At 43.6% G+C, this 22557-nt stretch overlaps 1 protein-coding gene across 1 annotated transcript; it reads right to left on the minus strand.

Moving 5' to 3' along the window:
* Positions 1-11107: 11107 nt before the first annotated feature.
* On the minus strand, positions 11108-21109 carry LOC133017865 (Krueppel-like factor 6). The gene is made up of 4 exons (XM_061084091.1): positions 20838-21109; positions 17608-18205; positions 15044-15167; positions 11108-13858 (listed from the first exon to the last, which is right to left on the minus strand). The coding sequence occupies exons 1-4, from the start codon at positions 20937-20939 to the stop codon at positions 13807-13809; spliced, it is 876 nt and encodes a 291-aa protein (XP_060940074.1). The 5' UTR covers positions 20940-21109; the 3' UTR covers positions 11108-13806.
* Positions 21110-22557: the final 1448 nt, after the last annotated feature.

Genomic DNA, 22557 nt, shown 5'->3' on the forward strand with positions numbered 1-22557 from the left:
AGATAAATTATGAGTGAGGGAAAGAGTCAGAGCTGCATGAATACTGACTCTGTTTGTCTTAGTGCAACGTGTTTCAGGCAAAACCTCCGAAATTAAATCTTTGAGCAAACCTGATTTTTCCTTTTGACTCAAACAAGATTCTGCAAAATGTTGAAATTGTACCAAAACGAGTAAAGAGAAAAGAAGCTTCGTACATCGAACAACTGTCAGGTTTGAGAAGCTGCTGGTTATTGTCTTCACTTGATTTTTAAAACATCACATCGATGCCGAGCCGACGTCTTTCCCTGAAAACTCAGAACAGCAGAATAACAGTGACAAACCTACAGAGCTGAATTTGTTTATAACCAATTAAACAAATATCGTTAATTTGCCACATATTTCCTCAACGTTCAGAGTCAACTGGTTAATTTGAGGGTCTATAAGTTTCAATCAGTGTTTTATAAGTTGGCTTTAAATACTTCAAAACCCATGAGCCTCGGCTGCTGCTGCTGCACCATCAACTGTTGGTTTCTGCTGGAATCTGACCTGGTGGACAACTGTGGTATTGCCTAGTTTTCCCTATCGACTGCAACAATAAAAGAAACATGAACACGTGATGACAGACAACAAAACCTTGTGATCACCCCCTGGTGGCCGGCTGTATTAACCCTGCCTCCTCCAGGTTAGCAGACGGGACATTACATTACATTACATTACATTACTTTACATTACATTACATTTCATTTAGCTGAAGCTTTTATCCAAAGCGACTCACAATAAGTGCTTCAACCCCGAGGGAACAAACCAAGAACAACAAGAATCAAGAAAGTACAATTTCTTCAAAAACAAAGCAAGACTTCAAAATGCTATAAGTAAGTGACATTTAAGTGCTACTAAATTGTTAGTTTCAAACAATTGTTAGTAATTATTTTTATTTAAAGCTGCAGGAGACCCTCACGTCAAAGATGGTTTCTGTCATTTCAGCTCATTCTCATTACACTGATGTTTATTCACCAACAAGACGAACACACAACCTGAGTCTGTCTGAAGTTCTGCTGAAACCCGGTGTGTGTGTGTGTGTGTGTGTGTGTGTGTGTGTGTGTGTGTGTGTGTGAGAGTGTGTGTGTTGATTCTTCCGAGTTAACTTCTTCAGACTTGTGGCTTGAAGACGCAGAATCTTCCTCTGTCGTGCAGGAGAAGAAGAAGTAAAATGAAAAATTGAACAATGAAAAGCATAAAAGCAGTTGACTGGGGATTGTTCTGCCCCCCCCCCCCCTTGTGTGTGTGTGCTTACAGTGGAGCTTTCTACATTTCCCTCGTGGAGTCACTTTGTAGTTTTTTTTTATATATGTTTTTTTCATATTCCACCATCGTGCACTTCTCTTGCCAATTAGCTGACAGTTGTTTTATTATTCTTTTTCAAAAAAAACCTCAATCCTTTAAAAGTGAAAGGGAGAATGCAGGGGGGGCTGGGGCGTGGAGGAGGGGGGGGAACCTATGCTTATCTTTACACCAGAGCATCGCCTCTGCACCTCCAACCCCCCCCGCCCCCCCCCCCCCACCCGTCGCACAACCTCAGAGGTTTGCTCAGAATAGCTCGATGATCAAAAGGCATGAAAATGACATGTTGTTTACACTGGAGTTCTGCAGAGAGGGGGGGTGGGGTGAGGGGGTGGTGGGGGGGGGGGGGTGGCCAAATATTTGGAGCGTCAGGGTGGGAAAGATGTCAAAATGTGGCAGAGCTTCATAAACAATTAATTTGTTTGACTCTATTCATGTTTGTCAGTCGAGCATGTGTGTTGTGTTCAGAGCAAGTGTGCGTTCATAATGTGCAGCGGGCGATACACAACTCTGTGTCAGCCTTTGACCCACAAAGAAAGAAGCAGATTGATATACACAAACAGAACTTTACACACAGAGAGAGAGATATTAATATACACAAACAACACTTTACACACAGGGAAAACTCAGTGTTTGGCTCCTGCAGCTCAATAATGATCAAATAATCATGTAACATTACATTATTACATTACATTATTACATTACATTATTACATTACATTATTACATTACATTATTACATTACATTACATTACATTACATTACATTACATTATTACATTACATTTCATTCAGCGACTCACAATAAGTGCATCAACCCCGAGGGAACAAACCAAGAACAACAAGAATCAAGAAAGTACAATTTCTTCAAAAATAAAGCAAAACTACAAAATTATATAAGTAAGTGACATTTAAGTGCTACTAAAGTGTTAGTTTCAACAGTTTTGTTAGTCATTTTTTTTATTTATTTTTTTTATTCAAGGTATAGTCTGAAGAGGTATGTTTTTAATTTTTTAGTTTTTAGTTTTTAGTTTTTAGTTTTTAGTTTTTAGTTTTTAGTTTTTAGTTTTTAGTTTTTAGTTTTTAATTTTTAGTTTTTAGTTTGCGGTGGAAGATGTGTAAACTTTCTGATGTCCGCATGTTAAATACAAAACTGCAGCCGCACACTGAGAATATTAACAAGTGCATGTAAGGTTATTAATAACACGCTGATGCATTTAATGTTTGTTTCTTATTTTGCTTCTTTTGATTACACTCAACTTTATTGTCATTGCTCAGTACAAGTACTTATACAACAAAATGCAGTTTAGCATTGAACCAGAAGAGCAAAAAAAGGCAGTAAAGTGCAGAGTAATGTGCATATTAAAAGTGAAGAAGAAGAAGTGGAGTGAAAGTGATGTTCACAGGATGTTCGTCTTGTCCAGGTTAGAGACGATAGATGAGGGACCACGGCGTCGAAGGATTGGACGACATGACGACTCCCCAAAAGTGTCTTGTTCGCCCCCTGGTGGCCGGCTGCGGCATAAAATCTGCGTCCTTCAGTGAGGCGGATGGGAAACGTGTCAAACTAAAATGTGAAAGTCATTTTGGGACAAACCTACAAAGTTAAATTTGTTTAAAACCTCAGACAAATATCGTTAACTTGCCACAACTTTCACAGTCAACCGGTCAACTCGAGGGTTTTAAAGTTTCAAATCAGTGTTATTTTTAATCAGGTTTTATAAGTTGGCTTTAAATGCTTCAAAACCCATGAGCCTGTGGTATTACAATGTTTTCCTTATCGACTGCAACAACAAACAAACTTTAGCTCGTTGTTATCACACTGACGTATGTTCAAGAATCTGACAAGTTTAGTTTTCTTAGTTTTCTTTATTTAGGTTTTATATAAAAACAGTTTTTCTATATCTATCCCATATTTATATATCTATAAAGTTGCATTGTGTTGTCGTAGATGATGGACGTTGGTTCTTGATCGCCCCCTGGTGGCTGGTTGTGGTATAAACTCTGCTTCCTTCAGTTAGACGGATGGGAAACGTGCCAAACTAAAACGTTAAAGTACATGTCACGAAAAGATTCTGTCATTTTGGGTCGTTGTTATCACTCTGACGTATGTTCAAGTATCTGACAAGTTTAGTTTTTGTTGTTTTCTTTATTTAGTTCGTATATAAAACCAGGTTTTCCTAATTTATCCCATATTTATATATCTATAAAGTTGCATCTTGTTGTCGTAGATGATGGACGTTGGTTCTTCTAACACATTTCACCTCTCTCCCTCCTGAGCTCCACCCCTGTTTGTTGTGCTGTCATCATCATCACCCCCCCCCCCACCCCACCCCCCATGCCATCTCTGTTGACATCTGCATTAAGTGGCCGACGTGGGGGGGGGGGCGGCAATGACCTCACAGGCTTGTGGGGTAAACAGCAGTTGAGCCGGGCCGGTGTTTACATGCAGCACGGCGGTTTGTTGCAACGCGAGTCTCCTGAGAGTCCTGAGAACCGCCGAGCCGGGGGGGTAAACAAGACGCAAGGGGGGGGTGCTGGGAAAATAAGCTGATCAGCTGAGGTCACATCCGACCCCCCCGATCCTTGTTATTCACCATGAGGAAGACGGATCAGAGGTGTGTACATTGTTAATGAGTCTGTATTTAAACGGCTGGAGAGAAGAAGCCGAACACTGAACAAACAGGATCATAGAAACAATATGAAAGATAAAGTCTTTACATATTAAAGGCTGTGATCAGAGAGTACAGTAACAAAGGGATCACAGCCCGCAGGAGCCACTGGTGGAAAATAATGACATTGCAAAGTTCTGATCCCATCACAACTCCACATAGAGGCTTCAGTGTTGATGATGCAAAGACGACTTCAAACGGGAATTTGTTAAACTTTTCTCATTAAGTTTGTTTGATAAAGAGAAAGTTCTCCGGCTCTTCAGAAGCAGAGTCTTCATTTAAAATACCATTGTTGTGTTTAGTTGTGTTAGAGTATAAGTATATTAGTATTTCCACAGGTGTTACAGGTGATATTTAAAACTGGCAACATGACAGAGCTTCCTGTGACCCGGCTCAGCAGTTGTGTTATTGTTGTGGTTTGTGTTGAGAGTCGTTGAGTTCAAGCCTCATTTCTCAGAAACATGACTTTGCCGAGTCTCCTCCTGCAGCTCGGCCGGATCAGATCAGACGACTCAGGGTCAGCAGAAGCGTTCAGGTTTAAAAAGTGCAAATATCAATAATGTATTTATGTGTTAGAAGGTAAAGCTTGGAACCATATTGTCACCAGTACACTAGTTGTTGTGTAACAGTCATGAATCTGTGAAAGGATCACACTGCACGATATTATTGGCCAATCAATTAACTGATAAAACCAAACAAGAACAATCTCACTTTATATTTTAAAACATTTCTCTTTAGTTCAGCATTTAACTTGATCTTTTTAAACTGTAATGAACTTATTTTTTCATTTCTCTTTTCTTTTAAATTACATTTTAACACGTTTTTATGCCACTTAAAGTCTGTTCTTTTACATGAATTACATTTCAACATGTTCTTATTTGTATCTATATTGTACGTTAAGCACTTTGAGCTTCATTTCTTAATGCAAATAAATAACAAATAAAGTTAATTATCGTTATTATGACTCATTTTTTCTGTATCTTCACTTACTGCTTATCTGTCGCCGCCAATTTGCACGAGGAGTCGTATTGATTTGAGTCGCTGTGTCTCTGCAATTATTATTTTTCTTTTTGTAACAATGAGCCAAACTTTACAGACTGCACAGGTCGACTTGTAATTGGATTTTAAGAGCGATGGGTTTGTGTGCGATTGTGTGCGCTGGTGAATTTATAGTCGTGACAGTTCACATCTGTCTCTCTCCCTCTATCTCCTCTCTCTCTCTTTCTCTCACACACACACACACACACTCCGTCTGTTTCTGTGTGTGTCTGCGAACACAGGGGGTAAATACACACGTGTGCTCGTGCGTGTGTGTGTGTGTGTGTGTGTGTGTGTGTGTATCCAGGGCACATTGTCTGGACAGGGAAAATGAGAATGGATGGGATTGTAATTACTGAATGGAGATATCCACACAGTGTGAAATTAGAAAAAGGCGAAAACCTCCCACGGGCGCCGCCGGTAAAGAGAGAGCGGTTGTCATGGTGATAGGTGAATTCAAACAATGCCTCACAAACCTTCAGGGAAAGAGGTGCGAGTACGTGTGAGACACTTTTTCCTTTGTGTGTGTTTGTGTGTGTGTGTGTGTTGTGGGGCGCCGATGGTTTCGGGCGTCTTTGTAGATTTTTATCGTGAAAGAGAGAAAAGTTGCGACGACCTTGACGCCGACTTTCAGCGAGTTTCCTCCTCATTTATGTCTCACATTGATTATTGAGATTCACGTGTTCTGTGAATCCTGAGGCCGCAGCTGTGGACATATTTGTGTACGGTCGCCATGGTTACGCTCACGTGTCCTCTGCAGCAGCACTGACTCACCTCGGGGAAAATCCAGTTAGCGTCCGAGTCGTCTGATCTGATCTCATCCAGTTGTTCCTGCAGCTGTGGCTGAGTCACATGTTCATCTCACTCCAGTGCAGCTGGTTCTCTGGGTTTTCACTTTGAGATGTGGTCTGAACATCTGGAGGATGATGTAGATCAGAGGCGGTGGACTAGTGGCAGAAACTTGGACTATGGGCAGAAAAGGTCTCTGGTTCGTCTCTGGTTCGACTCCACGGAGAAACAACAGAAAGACGAACCTGGATTGATCTGTCCAAAAATCCAAGAGGATTCTCCCTACCCTGTCTAGTGCCCCTGAGCAAGGCACCTTACTCCCCCAACATCTGCTCCCCGGGCACCGTACATGGCTGCTCACTGCTCTGTGTGTGTCCTGCACCAGATGGGTTAAAAGCAAATTTCCCTACAATTGCATGAGTGTACTTGTGCATCCGTTGGGACAAATAAATGTATCTAGATCTTAATCCCAAATTTAGGGGCCGGGACCACCAGGGGGCATCATGAGAGGACTTCCAGGAATCAACAATGTTCACATTTTAGCCATTGGGCGGCACGGTGGTGCAGTGGTGAGCACTGTTGCCTCACAGGTTCGAATCCCATCTTGGCAGAGGTCTTTCTGTGTGGAGGTGGCATGTTCTCCTTGTGTTCCTCTGGGATTCTATGGGAACTGCAGCTTCCTCCCACAGTGCAGAGACATGCAGACTGGTAGGTTTGATTCTGAGAGTGATGATGACGATGATGATGATGAAGCTGATGATGATGATGATGGTTGTTTGTCTCTGTTTGTTGCCCTTGTGATTCGCTGTCGACCTGTCCAGGTGAACCCGCCTCTCGCTGGATAACAGATGAATGGATGGATATTTTATCTTTATACTCATAATAAATGTTTAAAATAAAAACCAATAAACATCAGCATCGGACACAGAATGTATTTTTAGTCTTTTGTCAGATTCTAAACTTGCCTTTGCACAGTTTTTCAGAAGCTGCACCTTTAATACAGTCGTCTCCAGTGTTTAGTCCATTAATCAACGACACTATATACATTTTATACATATACATCTCCCGTGGATAACGGATGAATGGATGGATATTTTATATTTATACTTATAATACATTTTTTAAATAAAACCCTGCAAATTAGCGAGGTGACTACAACAGCTAAGTGACAGCATTTTACTGTGCAACAACAAATAGGTGAAAGTGTATTCATTATTTTTGTGTTTATTTCGTCTTTTGTCGGATTCTAAACTTGCTTTTGCACAGTTTTTCAGAAGCGTCACCTTTAACACACTCGTCTCCAGCATTTAGTCTCTTAATCACACTAAATATGACTTTTCAAGAGGAGAGATTAATAATACAATAATAATAATATTTGCCTGGATTGTGAACTCCTTGTGTTCCCCACAGCCGGGGGTTGTTTCCTTTGTGCTGAAAGACACACAACTAGTGAGTGTTGCTTTAAATAAACACAAACAAACTTTGCAAATGAAAGTATTGTCTGATCTCAGAGACGCTCTCGGTTGCTTTAAGGACACAACCGCCCCCCCGCTGCCACACGGAGCCTCGGAATCTGTCCCGTCTGAAACTCGACCCGGGGACACACGCTGCTGCTGCTGAGATTCTATGAACTCTGGTGAAAAGAAAACGGTTATTTTCAGTCCGTGATCTCATTCCTGAAACATTTACATTTACATGTTTGTATCCTCAGGGAGTTCGTGTTCTGTTCAATAAAAACATTCTTCAGTCTGTTTTTTTACTTTAAAGAATTCTGGCTGGTTTATACTTTTGTCAAGAGGTGTGTCTTATTGTGGAATTTACTCATATCCTCATAGAACGATTTCAAAATAAAGAACATCTTCATTCTGTAAGACTGAGGCATGGATTTCTTAAGTTTCTTTCATTTCTTACTCTGAGACAGTTTCATCTCTTCGACGATTCCGTTTGTTTGTGGACAAACACGTAACATTTGTTGTGTGTTGTCGGTCGACGTGTTGGTGACGACAAAATGACGACATGTCAACAAGATCGTTGACTAATTATTTTTGTAGTAAATATCACAGTGTGTGAAAGACAATGTTACTTTAACTTGATCCTTGTCTGTCTCAATCTTTTCATTCTCATTCAGACAAACTAATGATGTCATTGTTCTTTCAACTTACTTCATAAGTCAATGATTTTTAAAATAAAAGTGTTTTTTTAATAACCTCCACCGAGGAGATGATGTTTGTCTGTTGGTTTCTTTAGAGGAAAGATTAAACAGAAGCTTCTGGAACCACCTGACTTGTTGGAGGAACCAGGTATTTGAACAGATCCAGATAAATAAAGCACTAATCTACAGGAAATGATGATTTCACTAACATTAATTATTAGATTACAAACTACTCATAGTCACTCTCACAAGTGGACAGTTAACTGAGTCTGACTCGTTTCACTTTGCTTTGTTTTTGTGTTATAACAAAAGTAAAACCTTCTTTTAGTTTCACAATGAAGAGTTTTTACAGGAAAGTGAGGGTGTGTGAATAACTGGAAGCGTGTTCAACTGAGATGGAATCAGATTAGTAAAAATAAAGCTTTCACTTTATAAAAATGAACATATTCAGTTGAGGAAAGAGAATTAGATATAAGCCTAATAGAGACTTGTCTGTGACTTGTCTGTATCCTCAGACAAACGTCACCTCTGATGACAGAAGCTCGGTGGTCAGATAGAAGCTGAGATAGCGTCGGTTCACTGACGAGTCAGAATCCAGCGTATGCAGCGGCGGCGGCGTCTCAGAGGAGCCGGGGGGGAAACCGTGGGACGGACTGTGAACGCTGGCGGCGAGCCACCTGTTCCCTCGGTGCCAGGACGGCGTTACGTAACCAGGGGGCGGAGTTCAGAGTGCACAGAGAGAAGATAATGGCCTCCTTTTATCAGACTGTTGTAGTAATGAGCTTGGTCGTCACCTCGGGGAGGAGAGAGAGAGAGAGAGAGAGAGAGAGAGAGAGAGAGAGAGAGAGAGAGAGAGAGAGAGAGAGAGAGAGAGAGTCGGGGAACGGGAGGACGAGTGGAAGGGAGAGGCGGTCGGGGGGGAAGGATGAGGAATGCCTCCCATCCATCAGGCGCCGGACCCTGAGTCTGGCCGGCAGCCCCCCCCCCCAACCCTCCAGACCTCTTCATCACTGTGTGTCAACAGGGGAGAGCAAACACTCGCTGTTGCTATAGAAACGTTTCATTCTAATAAAATCGACTGTTTCCTCCAAACAGCACGTTGTCATCTGAGTTTGTTTGTTTGTTTGAAGGATTATGCAAAAATATCTGGACTAATATCTGAGAGTTTGAGCAATTTGGTGAAGATCTAGTGAATTTATGTATCTGACACAACATCATTTACGTTACTTTCAATTTCACATTCAGAGGCCAGGTGGAATTTAAAAGGTAGAGATACAGAATATTAAAAAAAACACATCCAAGAGAATAAAAACCACTTGAGAAACACCGAAGATTTAACACATAAAACCACAAACTCACATAAATCTACAGATGAAATACATGTGTACTTTTACTTTAGAGTACTTTATAACATTTTATTTTCTTACTTCCAGGTGGCGAGGACTTGACGGACGACCATCACCATGTGAGGTCACTGACCTCCACTTTCCTTCTGGTTTAACAAGCAACCCCCCCTCCACTGGCCCACAGGACCTACAAGCTCCGCAGAGGGTGTGTGTGTGTGTGTGTGTGTGTGTGTGTGTTTGTGTGTTTTATACATATTTGCATGTGGTGAAACCTTGCTCTGGGGCAGATCTTGTTTTCCTTACTGACCTTGAGTTTTCTCATTCATCCCACTGATGGAACGGAATGTGAATAGTCTCGGAGATTTAAGATAGAAGAAGAAAAATAAAGAATAACATCTAAAATAGAATAAACATCAGGTGTCAGGAGGGAAATCTTGATATATATATATATTGAGTTTACGACGTTGAGTAAACAAAACATTTCCCGTGAATCACAAATGTCTATTTCTCAAATTATTTTTCCTCAAGTTGAAACTATGGAAGAATGGGGGTTTGGTGGCTGTCGCCGTGGTAACTTGAGAAACCGGTTGTGGTGGCTCGTCCGGTCAGTCTGGCTTGGAGGACACCGGGGTCGTGACCTCTGCTGTTTATTGAAGGCTGAAATGACCTGGGGACGTTTTGACATTCTACAGATACGAGTTCACAGCTCAGTTTGACAACTGCTAGAAGACAATCTATTTGATATGAAAATTATCTTACCAACAATAGAAGTGACAGTGTAGCCATGGAAATCCAATAATCCAATTTCAGGATGCACGAGCTTCTGCATTATTGATCTCCAGGAAATTTGAGTGTCTCTTCAACTCGTTTCCTTCTTTTACCTGTTTATTTTTGTACAGTTTTCTGGATATTTGTAATAAAATACCATTAATTACATCTTGGAAAATGTGTGTGAAATGCTTTGTGTCTTTTGAAGATGAAAGCCGCTTTATTCTCGGATGATCCTGCATGTTACACTCTATATATTCACATCATTCTGTTGATATACGTATTTTATTTCATTTTGTTTATATTGCATATTAACTTATTTTGTTTTTAGCTTTGCTACTGCAACACAGCAACTTTCACAGTTGTGGGACTAATCAAGGATTCTCTTATCTTAATTTATCTCATTTTAAAAGTGATCTTACCTTAACTGAACCTCCTCCAAAACTTTTGGAATAATTTACCTTTTACAGTCAATCGGCCTATTCACAAAATGTGCTAACTGTCATTAGTTGTTTTTATTCACATTTAATCATTTGATTCTATTTTATCTTTATTTGATCTATTCTTTCTCTCTGTTTTTATTGAACCAATGTGTGTGATAGTTATATTATTGTATTTGTTGTTTAAACATGAATTGCAGGTGTCTGCCGTCTCACTTACTCTGGTTCCAGTGTTATAGCCAACCTGACCTTTGACCTCTCCAGTGAAAGGCAACAAAAGACCAGGTTATGTTTTTATTCCTGATAGTGATGATCAAACTGAACCATAACTGATTTTAAACAGGAATTGCAGGTGTCTGCCGTCTCACTAACTGACTAACTAACCCTGCTGTAGCCAACCTGACCTTTGACCTCTCTAGTGAAAGGGTGAAACAGATGTAATATCTCTGTTAAGAATCTACCGACCACTTCCTGTGAACAGACACTTCCTGTTTGACCACACGAGAAGGAGGGAGGGGAGCGGAGGGGGAAACAAAAAAAACACAAGTAGTTCCAATAAAGTCTTTTTATCAATTTTCCAATAAAAAATACATTCATACAGAAACTATTTTACAAAACAATTTCAAAATGAAAAAATCTTGTTATAACATAAAACAAACAAAAATAGAGCCTCACATTTTATCTCCATGTTCGTCCAATAAAGATTCTGCGTCTTTGAAAAGTTCAGAAACAAAATCACATGGCAGATTTTTTTAACAAAAGGATAAAAGGTAATTCTCAGCAGGCACCAGAATGCAAAATTAGAACAATTCAAGTGTCCAGAACAATTCACGTCTGATATTATTTTTTTTCCTTGAATGACGACAGGCCACCGGTGTATTGATGTCTTTTCAAAATAAAAGCACATTTTCTCTTGATAAGTCGAATCCAAACCAAAGATGAAGCGAATGAAGGAGAATGGAGCGAGTTCTATTTTACAGTAATTCTTCTGCCTCTTTTCTTTATTGGTTCACGTTTAGAAACAACACACCTTTTCTTTGTTTGTTTTTGGTCCCATACCCTTTCAAAATAGAAGCTTCCATACAAAATTCTCTTAGTTTACATTGTACATAATCTTTGCATTTTTGACATTTCTCAGTGTAAAAAGAAACATGGATTTCTCTTGTTCTTTAAGGTTCACCTGTACAGCTGCAGAGTTGGGACAAGGCTACCTGTGATGTGACTACTGAGTGACAGACGTCGAGTTGTGTGAACACGTAGATCAGCCGTACCCTTACAGTACACACCTTTTATTTATTGACAAAAACACTGACACTGTGGCTCCAAACTGATTTTTTTTAGAAATGGGGTAAAACGTTTCATAAGTTTTGTCCAAATGTGAGCGGAAGAGATTCCAATAAACCAGAGAGATCGGAGAATTCTATCAACCCAGCGTGTTGAAGTCGTGAAACTCAAGTTAAAACATGCAAAAAACAGTGAAGTTGGTTCAGACATGCATCTGCTGCTAAAGTCTGGTCTCAGGTCGCCTGCACAGAAACACAGAAACCCCCCCGAGATCTTGCAAAAGCAGCTTGGCTGAACTGGTTGGACTGGTTTCGGTACCGTTCAGTCAGATCACGGGTTGTTTAAACCACGACTGAGTAAAGACACAAAGACTCCGCCTGAGGGCAAAACACACAACATCTAAACTCATGATTGAGAATGTCGTCATGGCTCTGAAGGACGTTTGCTTTGAACCACGAGGATACAAGTGGCCCCAGTGTGTTGGTTTCCTCAGAGTAAATCTCCATTTGTCACATCCTTGCTGGCCGAGTGAGAACATCTTTCCAAGACTCCTTCGTACCTTTGTCAGCGAGTTACAGTGCGTGTATACTACATGGTAGTAAACCATCACGACCCTGCAGCTCTGGCGTGTGATCGACACAGAAACGTAAAGATGTCACCGTGAAGCTGATGTATAGTTTTTTTGTTTTATTATCCGGGAAGTTTAGACGAGTCTGTCTGGAGACAAGGGGGCAACTTTGTGGATCAGAGCCGTTATAAAGCTATTCAATAACTACCACAATTACCCCCTGCATTAGCAGTCCCTTGTTGCTGTGTGTGTGTCTGTGTGTGTGTGTGAGAGAGAGAGAGAGAGAGAGAGTGATCTATTTAACAGGACAAGGCCACTTACATAAGGCATCAGTAAGGTCAACAGTGCATTTACAGATAGAAAAGAAAAAGAGAGAAGCGCTAAAGTGAAGAGAAAAGGAGCGAAACCCCCCCCCCCCGGTGGTCAAGACAGTTGCCATAGCAATAGTGGTATCCCCAACTTATCAATAAAATTAAAAAATAAAAAACGACTGCCTTATGTGTTTTGTACAATACTACGATAGCATAATATGAAGGTAGCTGCTCTCGAATGGAATTCCGATCCCATGCAACGTCTGTTATAATGTTGTTATAACTGTTTGTGCACAACCGTAGAGTTTTTTTGTGTATTTTTTTTTTTTTTAAAGATACAGAGCTCACACAATGGACGACAAAATGAGCTTCATAGCGTGTATGGTTTGAGACAGGCGACTTAATACATTGCACATTTAATAGCTGCACTAAAACAAAACAACCTCCCACTTTTGAATAGGGAGCTGTAGTTCCACCTCCGGGCGCACAGGGGGCGCCCTCTCTCAACCCGCCTCCACAGCCCAGAGACTCAAAGGACACCGACAGAACCGTAATTTTTTTTCGCTTGCATTCAGAGAGACAACAAGATATCCCCCCCCGACCCCGCAGAAAAAAAAACAGCACAACATCGCCCCCTGCAGGTCATTCACTCATTCATTCGCGTTTCCACGATGCAAAGCTCCATCTGCTCCAGTAAAGCCAGTCGCAGGCACTCAGTCCCCCATGCGCTCAGGCAACACACACACTGTCATCGGAGGCACGGCGACCCCCCCCACCCCCCCCACAGGAGTCCCATAATCCTCCAGGAAAAAAGCGTCGTACACCGTACAGAAGAGGCTCCTCCCATCGGCTCCAGCCCAGATAGTTCCCGGTTTGTTTTTGAATTTCCTCCTCTGCAGGAAGCCTCTCAGGAGCGATCTCCACAGCGGGCGGGGGGGTCGGAGGCACTGAGTACGGTGCAAATAATAGCCTGCGTTGCTTTATGTTTTTTCCCCCCCGCCTGGAACGCGGCGGCGCTCCCTGCTGGCGCTCCCAGGACACCGCGGCCTCGCTGGTCCCTCCAACAGGTCGGGACAACCAACCAGAATCCTCCCTCAGAGCCGTCCACACGGCGGCCATCTTAGATGTGCCTCTTCATGTGCAGCGCCAGGTGGTCGGAGCGGGAGAAACACCTGCGGAAAAACGAGAAGAAGAAAAATATTAATATCTCGTGTCCATTTTCACATTTGCTGCTCTAAACGCTCGCTGTAAACAAAGATGGACGACATGACAAAGGTGAGGTTGGACCATAGATATATATATATAAGGCTAGATGTCTCGGCCAACGGAGTCAAACGTCCGCACATGGCGGCCATCTTGCTAAAGGCGGCTCGCCCACCCATAACATTGTGTTGTAGTGGTACGTACTTTTTAAATAACCATAACTTGCTCAATTTTCAACCGATTTTTTAACGGTGTCGTTATAACACTGCATAAATTATTACATTATTTAGAAAATAACATAATTATTCATAAGTATGCAGTGTCATAACTACATCTCTGACGTTTATAACAAACCAAACCGTTTAAAAATCGGTTATTTAAAAAGTACGTATTATTACAAGTCAATGTTATGGGTGGGCGAGCCGCCTGTAGCAAGATGGCCGCCATGTGCGGACGTTCGACTCCATTGGCCGGCAACACGGACGAGAAATCTAGCCTTATGTATATATCTATGGGTTGAACCCTCTGGATCGCCCCCTGGTGGGTGGCGGCAGTACAAGCCCCGCCTCCTCCATGTTTGTAGTTTTTAGGTGGTTCGAACCCCAGGTCCCCGGTGGTCAAGTGTTTGGTTTGATCTATTTTGGTTCAATTTGTTCAATTCAAAACTGGCGAAGCTGACATTGACTCGAGATTCATTTCAAAAGTCTTGTCTTTCCACACATCATCTTTATCTCCAGTCTCTAATCCTGAGGAAACATCTTCTCATGTAGAAGAAGAGTTTGGTTTTACTTCTTCCTGTTGTTCATCATATAAGCAGAAGAAGAACGAGGAAGTTGGCTCGTCCAAAACTAAAGTTCTGCTAAAGTCAAAAGAAGAAGAAGAAGACAGGAAGCTGCTCATCCGAACACATCTAAAGCAACAATGGCTCATTGAGAAGTTTCCTGCTCTTCATCTTCACACGTCACTCATCCCCTTGTTCTTCACCCGCTTTTCACATCCCTCCATCGTATCTGTCTTTATGGTGAAACTCGTTTGTACACAGACGTCTGTGTCAGCGAGCGGCTGCTCTGCTTGCGATTCCGACAATTTAAAACCATAAAGACTGTTTCCTGCTCGTTCATGTTCCGACTCTGCTGATTCACCGACTCTCTCACCTGTCGCAGTGGCTGCATTTGAACGGCTTGGCTCCGGTGTGCTTCCTGAAGTGTCTGGTGAGCTCGTCGCTCCGTGCAAAGCGCCACTCGCAGCCCTCCCATGAACACCTGTAGGGCTTCTCACCTGCAGGAGTCAAGAGAGGGAAACACGGGATTAACACAAGAGGAGTAACAAGACATTCAGAAAGAAAGTTCATAAAGATTTAAAATCCTTGAAATGTTGAAAGATGTATTTATTAGGGACGGGGGAAAAAAATCGATTCAGTTACGAATCGCGATTCTTGTGTAGGACGATTTTAAATCGCCATGCTGCCTCCAGGATCGATTTCTAAATATATTTATTTTTATTTTTATTTTTTTTTAAACTTATTTATTGGTTTATACGGGGGGGGGGTATATGGAGGGAGCAAGTTGACCAGCTCTTGTTTTTGCACAAGAATCTAAACATACCCAAACACTAGCTTTGCATCGCCTACATGCAAACAACAATAGCCTACTTTTTGTTTACTTCAAAGTTTATATTCTAAGTAAAATTGTATTCATTCTATTTAATTTACCTTTTATTTATTGTTTAAAAGTAGCCTAAGTGGCAAACATTTCTTAATCTGTCAGTTTGTGTGCAGTTGACAGGGGCTACACAATAATAGGGAACATTTTTATTTCTTTTCTCTATTGGCTGCCCGGCAGTCATTAAGTAAATGTTCATATTTGAAATAAAACTGGTAAAGCTCTAAGGGAATTTGACTGTGTTGTATTTGAAGGTATGTTTCAACTTTTTTCCATGGTCCAGTATTTAAAAAAAAAAAAATAACCAAAAGAAATCGCAGGAAATGGTAATATCGAATCGCAATGCTTATCGTATCGCCACCTAAGTATCGTGATAGTATCGTATCGGGAGGTCCCTGCCGATTCCCGTCCCTAGTATTTATACGCTCAGATACTAGTATTATGTTAAATAACTCTTTATAGCACTGTGAAGAACCATGATTGTCATTTGGAGCTCTCAATCAAAGAGTAATTGACATTTCAAAATGTAACTCTGCAGAAATGCAGCCAGTATTTACAGTTCTTTCCCGTCTGAGGGGTTTTTAACATCGAGGATTTCTCAGCAGGTGCTCAGCAGATCGGTCCGGCTGCTCCGAGGCTCAGGAGGGAAACAGAGTCTTGTGCCTTGTGGGTTCTGAGAGCTGTGGTATGCAGCTCGAAGCTCCAGTAGACGGCTTATGTAACAGAGGGGGGGAGGGGGGGGGGGAGCTGCAGGAGGAACGAGAGGTTTGCTCCTAATGCTCCTGAAGGCCGTTAACCATGTGGAGAACATGGTCAGCGGAGGGATGCCAGGAATGTGACTTCCTCCGCTAATGGGCGACGCAGCTGTAAAACCGGCTGGCAGAGGTCAGAGGTCGAGAGGGAAACCGCTCACATCTGAACCCGGGGACGGAACACAACGCAAATGTCAACTTCCCATCGGCTCTCTCTCTCTCTCTCTCTTTCTGTTTCAGCCGTTCTTCTTCCCTCGGACTGAGAATGTGAACTTATGCTGCTGTACGTGAATCTGTATGTTTATTTATCTTTTTGTTTATTTAGTATTAGGAAATGTCTTGTTGTCTTATCCGTTGTGCCTGTGCACTTTATATGTTCCACCGTGGGAGAGTGGGAAACGTTTTATCAATTTCTTTGTATGTCTGAAAAGTAAATTGACAATAAAGTTTCTATTGAACGATTGACTATTGAACGGACGACTTTCTGAGTTTTCTTCCCAGAGTGAAACCTGAGAACTGTTGATTTGTTTGCAGGATCCACATCCTCTGTTTGCTGCTGGGCCACAAAACAACCTCCCTCCCTCATTCCCTCCCTCTCTCCCTCCCTCCCTCCCCCCCCGCATGAGGTCACGTTCCTCTGTGTGAAGTAGGTCACCGTCGAGGGCATTCCTCCCGACAAACAATCCAAACTATGTGGGAGCATTTTCACATCTTTTGAATGTGAAATCAACACTTTTGAGGAGTTTTCACTCTTCAGGTGAGTTTTTCCTTCAAAAACCTGATGCTCTCTAAACGACACGACAAATAAGTTCAACCCTCTGGATCGCCCCCTGGTGGGTGGCTGTAGATTTGAGGTGGTTGGAACCCCGGGTGGTCAAGTGTTTGGTTTGATCTATTCTGGTTCAATTTGTTCAATTCAAAACCGGCTGAAACGAGACGATCGAAGCTGAGATTAATTTCAAAATTCTCGTCTGTCACTATCCTCAGGACTTCCACCCTCCATCTTTATCTACAGTCTCTAATCTTGAGGAAACATCTCCTCAGGTACAAGAAGAGTTTGGTTTTACTTCTTCCTGTTGTTCATCATATAAGCAGAAGAAGAACAGGGAAGTTGGCTCGTCCAAAACTAAAGTTCTGCTAAAGTCAAAAGAAGAAGAAGAAGATGGCGGTTCAGTGACGCTGCTCATCCGAACACATTTAAAGCAACAACGGCTCATTGAGAAGTTTCTCTACAGTCTCTGATCTTGAGGAAACATCTGCTCCGGTAGAAGAAGAGTTTCACTTCATCACAGTAACATCTCCTACCTGTGTGTGTGCGCTGGTGTGCCTTGAGGTGCGAGCTCTTGGTGTACACCTTCCTGCAGCCGTTGAAGTTGCACCTGTGGACCCGCCTCCTCCCGTCGGGCGACGCCTCCCCGCTGGTGACGCCCCCCGACCTGTCCGCGGCGGCCCTCTCCGTGCCCCCCCCTGTCCTTATTTTCCCCGGCGAGTGCAGCGCCGTCGGCGTCCCGCTGCTCCACACCTGGGCCGCAGAGCCGTCCTTGCCCAGCTCAGGTGAGGACGGCGGCGTGCTGATGGCGGCCGAGCTCAAGTCCTCGCCGCCGCCGTCGCCCAGAATGTCCGTGAAGGAGCCCGAGGAGAAGTGGAGAGCCGGGGAGAGCTCCTCGGAGCTGTCCGACGCCTCGCTGCTGGCGTCCGAGTGGAAGCCGCCGGCGTCCGCGTGCTGGTGGTCCTGAGGGTCCTCCTCCTCCTTGATGGAGGAGATCTGGGGGTCCGGGTCCTTGGACTTGTCTCCGCAGGCGAGCATCAGCTTGCTCCACAGCTCCTCCTGGCTGTCGAACTTCAGCTCGGTGGCCGAGACGTAGGGCTCGCTCTGCAGGTACCGCTCCAGCTCCAGGCAGGTCTGTGGGGGGGGGGAGAGGGACGAGCGGGAGAGAGAGAGAGAGAGAGAGAGAGAGAGAGAGAGAGAGCAGTGAGTTAACGGGTTCACGGAGCCCGAGGCAACACAACGTCCAGAACAAATCACTCTCAATTTCTTACAGGAAACACAAACTCTGCTGTTCTTCTCTAGACGCTGTGTTTATTCTTAGCAGCAGGGGGAGGGAGGAGGAGGGAGAGGGGAGAGGGAAGGAGAGGGGGGGGGGTAGGGGGGGTGAGACGCTGTGACACTAACACCAGTGGTCCTGCTTCCTTCCTGCCAGCGTGAACCAGGACAGACACAATGTCCTATGCAGAGGATGATGGTTCTACGGTGGCCCTGTGAGGCCAAATCAGGGAAGATTACAAGCAGCTTCCTCCAGAGAGAGTGTGTGTGTGTGTGTGTGTGTGTGTGTGTGTGTGTGTGTGTGTGTGTGTGTGCGTTGGGCCCCGGACATGAAATTTACATATGCTACAAAGCCCCCCCCCCACTGGGTTAGGGAAGTGCTTGTAGATCTTTTTAAATCTATCAATTATTCAACATAATGTGGATTTAATAATGCAGTCGGAAAGCATTGCTAGAAATAACATAGCACACTGGGGAGTGGGAGGGGGGGGCGGGGGGGGTCTGGTTCACGGGGGTCCATAAAAAGCCTGGGCATGATGAATACTGCACGAGCCCAGGTGGATTGTGGGAAGATTTCCCCTTTGAAACAGGAAGTGAGAGAGAGAAGCCGTCACGGAGCACCGGGTCAGCTGATGGGCCGGAGCAATATCTCTAATGAAGAAGATTTCATATTCATAATCAGATTTCTGATCCTGGAACCGACCGGTGCACCCGGCTCGAGGGAAGAGGATCGGTTCTGAAGATGAATATGGTTTTCTAACTTTTCTGAAACCTCTATTTTAGTCTCTGAGAAGAGTTAGAACGAGAGAAGACTCTGAAGGAATCTTGACACTGAATTTTAAAACTACAGGAGAAACATCAGCCTCGATATCGACATTATTGGAAACATGGTTTAATATTTGAATGCATTTTCTCAAAGAGTGATACAATAGTCACGCCACAGGAATAGAAGGAGTTTAGTGAAAGCAATCTCACTAATGAAGCAGATTTCATATTTTACAGCCAGATTTCTGTCACTGGAACCGACCGATACACCCGGCGTTAGGGCAGAGGATCGGCTCGGAGATGAAATATGATTCTCTGGCCTTTTTCTAACTTTTATAAAACCTCTATTTTGGTCTCTGAGAAGAGTTTGAACGAGGGAAGAGGAGAGCAGACTCTGAATCCTTTCAAACTCCTCTGAACTGCAATAACTCCACCAAACCAGCACCGTGGCATATTTGAATATTTGCACTCATGCACAAATTGCACTATTGTTGTATTTTTCTCTTCATCTGCAAAGATATATATTTAGATATATTTTATTTTATTTTTTTGATATCTTATTTTACACTATTTCTATTTTTTATTTTATTTTGTTGGTTGTTATTACTTGAGCATTGCTTAAAGAGAGCCTGGGACTCAAGTATTTTGCTGCTTCATGTTGTCTCTGTGCATTTGACAATAAAAATCTTGAATCTTGAATCTTGACACTGAATTTTAAAACTACAGGAGAAACTTCAGCTTCTACGTCGACATTACTGGAAACATGGCTTAAGATTTGAATGCATTTTCTCAAAGACTGATATAATAGTGAAGAGAAGGAGTTTAGTGAAGCCACAGACTTCACAGACTCTCTCATTGTGAGGACATGACAGAGACAGGGAGCATTCGAGGCTGGAGTCTCCCTCCAGCAGTGCTGCACAAATCCCATGCGAGCTTCAAATGCCTGAGAGGACGAGACTTGGCCTGAAGCCTGAAAGAGAGAAGAGACCTGACAGACGAGCAGGGACAGAGGAAGAGGAAGAAGAGGAAGATGAAGAGAGTTGAATTCATTTCCCAGAAGGAACAAGAGGCGACTCTAACCGCTCCATCGTCTCCAGGAGAACAGTCCTCTGTTGAGTCAGGCAGGGGTCGACAGCTCTCTCTCTCTCTGTGTGTTTGTGTGTGTAACAGAGAGAGAGAGAGAGAATGTGTGTGTGACGGAGAGCAAGAGAGGCGGAGAGAGAGAGAGAGAGAGAGAGAGAGAGAGCGAGAGAGAGAGGGAGGAGGAGGAGGAGGAGATACGCGCAGAAACGCACGACTCGCCATTCAATCTGCACCACAGCGAGTTTTCACTTTAACACAAAACCATGAGGAACCCAAAATATTAACGACACAAAAACTGCAACAGAGAATATTTTTGCATCACTCAAAAACCATAAAGTCACCTCAGGATTATTATAAGAGTGAGAATAATAAAAATAAAATAACCGGATCAAGAAGCGGACGCGTAGCAAAAGTCAAAAAAACGGAACCGTGGAAACTCGTCACGAAAAGGAACTTGAACAATTTCCTCTGCGAACACACAACGCGTGCACACTTTCAAACAGGGTAACACAACTTTGACATTTGCGCGTGCACGCTGCCGAGCTGTCAGCGGAGAACTACGCGCTTCATCCAGGCGGGGGGGGTCACACGCACGCACGCACCCGGGGTCACACGCACGCAGATTGGGGGTTTGGGGGGTTACCTGCTGCCAGTACTCCTCCAGGGAAGGCAACGCCGAAAAGTATCCGGTGTCGTGCACGATTTGGAGCTCCTGGAAGATGCTGCACATCGGGATGACGTCCATCTCACTCCGCGGACGCAGCAGCAGCAGGAGGTGCAGGAGGATGAGGAGCAGGAGAGAAGGAGGTGTTGGATGAGCAGGAGAAAGGAGGTGCTGGGTGAGGAGCAGGAGGATGAGGAGCCAGCTTTACGCACACAGGAGGAGAGAGCGCACAACACTGAACTCTCCACAAGTCCGACAGCTCACTCACTGTAAACTCCCCCCTCCTCCCTCCCTCCCCGATTCAAAATTACACACAAACCCACCCCATGTGACAGCGTGACGTCACGGAGCCCGGGCCTATGAGCGAGCAGGAGGAGAACCCCAACCCCGCCTCCTCGAGCCTCCCCGGCCAATGCGCGTCCGCGGCCGCCTCCTCCGGAGCGCGCTGGTTGGAGCTCGCTCCTCCGGCTCCTCCGCCTCCTGCTGGAGGAACCGGCTCTATTTATAGAGCTCTATATAAACCCTAGTCCTCTCCGAGTAGAACGAGGAAGTGGTGGACTCCTCTCTCTGCTGCTGGGGACAGTGCGAGTCTCGGGTTTACGTGCAGGAGCAAGAGGAGGAGAAGCGCCGAATAACGGACCTCGCTGCGCTCCTTATAATAATCTAATTCTAATAAAGTCGCACCGAGCTCCAGTGAGACTGACTCCGGATCAGTCCGCTCTGCGAAGCCCTAAACCCGGGGAACCAGCTGTCAAGAGTCACTTTCATGTGCTACAATAAAGAAAAGAACTGATAGACTTGTGTAAACAGAGTTATAAGCTAATAACTTCTAATGGAGTTTGCCCATAAAGATGATTATTGGCCAAAAATGCAGTGCGGGTTATTGTGGAGGCAGCAGCTTCAGGGACATGTGTGTGATCGTATGTGTGTGTGTCTGTGTGTGTCTGTGTGCGTGCGTGTGTTTATAATTCCAATCACCTGTGGCTCTCTCTCTCTCTCTCTCTCTCTCTCTCTCTCTCTCTCTCTCTCTCTCCCTCTCTCTCTCTCACAAACAGAAACAATCATGGAAGAATCTCGCTGCTGCCTTGTTTCCTCTGGAGAACCGAACCGAACAGAGAGGAGTGCAGGCCGCTGAGAGTTTCTAATAATAAGATCCCCCCGATGCATCTCTGGTGGCTCTAGAGTGACATGTTATAAATACACACTGCAGGAATGAATCCCCCCCCTACCCCCACCCCTCCTTTCTCCCCTGTGCCTTCTCCCCCAAACATCAGAAAAACATGAATATTAATGTGAGCTAATACACGTTGGAGAGATTTATGTGCTTTCATTCTGTTGTTAGCATAAAAACGTCATTTTGCAAAAATAGCGTCTTCTTTTTCCCACAGTTTATTATCAGGTGGCTTTAAAAATGCAGGAGTTGGGCTTTTATTTTGTTAAACGGAGGAGTAAAGTCCCTACTTCCTTTGTGCAAAAGCTGTTAAAGAGTTCTAATTAGAGTTCTTCTTCTGCCAGAGTTTCTTATTAAACCTTGAGTCCTTCAGTCAAAACACTGACTGACTCCGCTGCAAAAACGTCATTTTGCAAAAATATCGTCTTCTTTTTCCCACAGTTTATCATCAGGAGTTGGGCTTTTACTTTGTTAAACGGAGGAGTAAAGTCCCTACTTCCTTTGTGCAAAAGCTGTTAAAGAGTTCTA

This window comes from Limanda limanda, chromosome 13 (assembly GCF_963576545.1).
Source record: "Limanda limanda chromosome 13, fLimLim1.1, whole genome shotgun sequence".
Lineage (NCBI taxonomy): Eukaryota > Metazoa > Chordata > Actinopteri > Pleuronectiformes > Pleuronectidae > Limanda > Limanda limanda.

What these genes read in the sequence shown, in the direction of transcription:
- LOC133017865 (XM_061084091.1), bottom strand. Translation starts at nt 20,939, where the DNA reads ATGGACGTCATCCCGATGTGCAGCATCTTCCAGGAGCTCCAAATCGTG. An exon ending in ACACCAGCGCACACACACAG is followed by an intron (nt 15,168 to 17,607) that starts GTAGGAGATGTT and finishes TGACTCCTGCAG; the next exon opens with GTGAGAAGCCCTACAGGTGT. An exon ending in AAATGCAGCCACTGCGACAG is followed by an intron (nt 13,859 to 15,043) that starts GTGAGAGAGTCG and finishes GTTTTTCCGCAG; the next exon opens with GTGTTTCTCCCGCTCCGACC.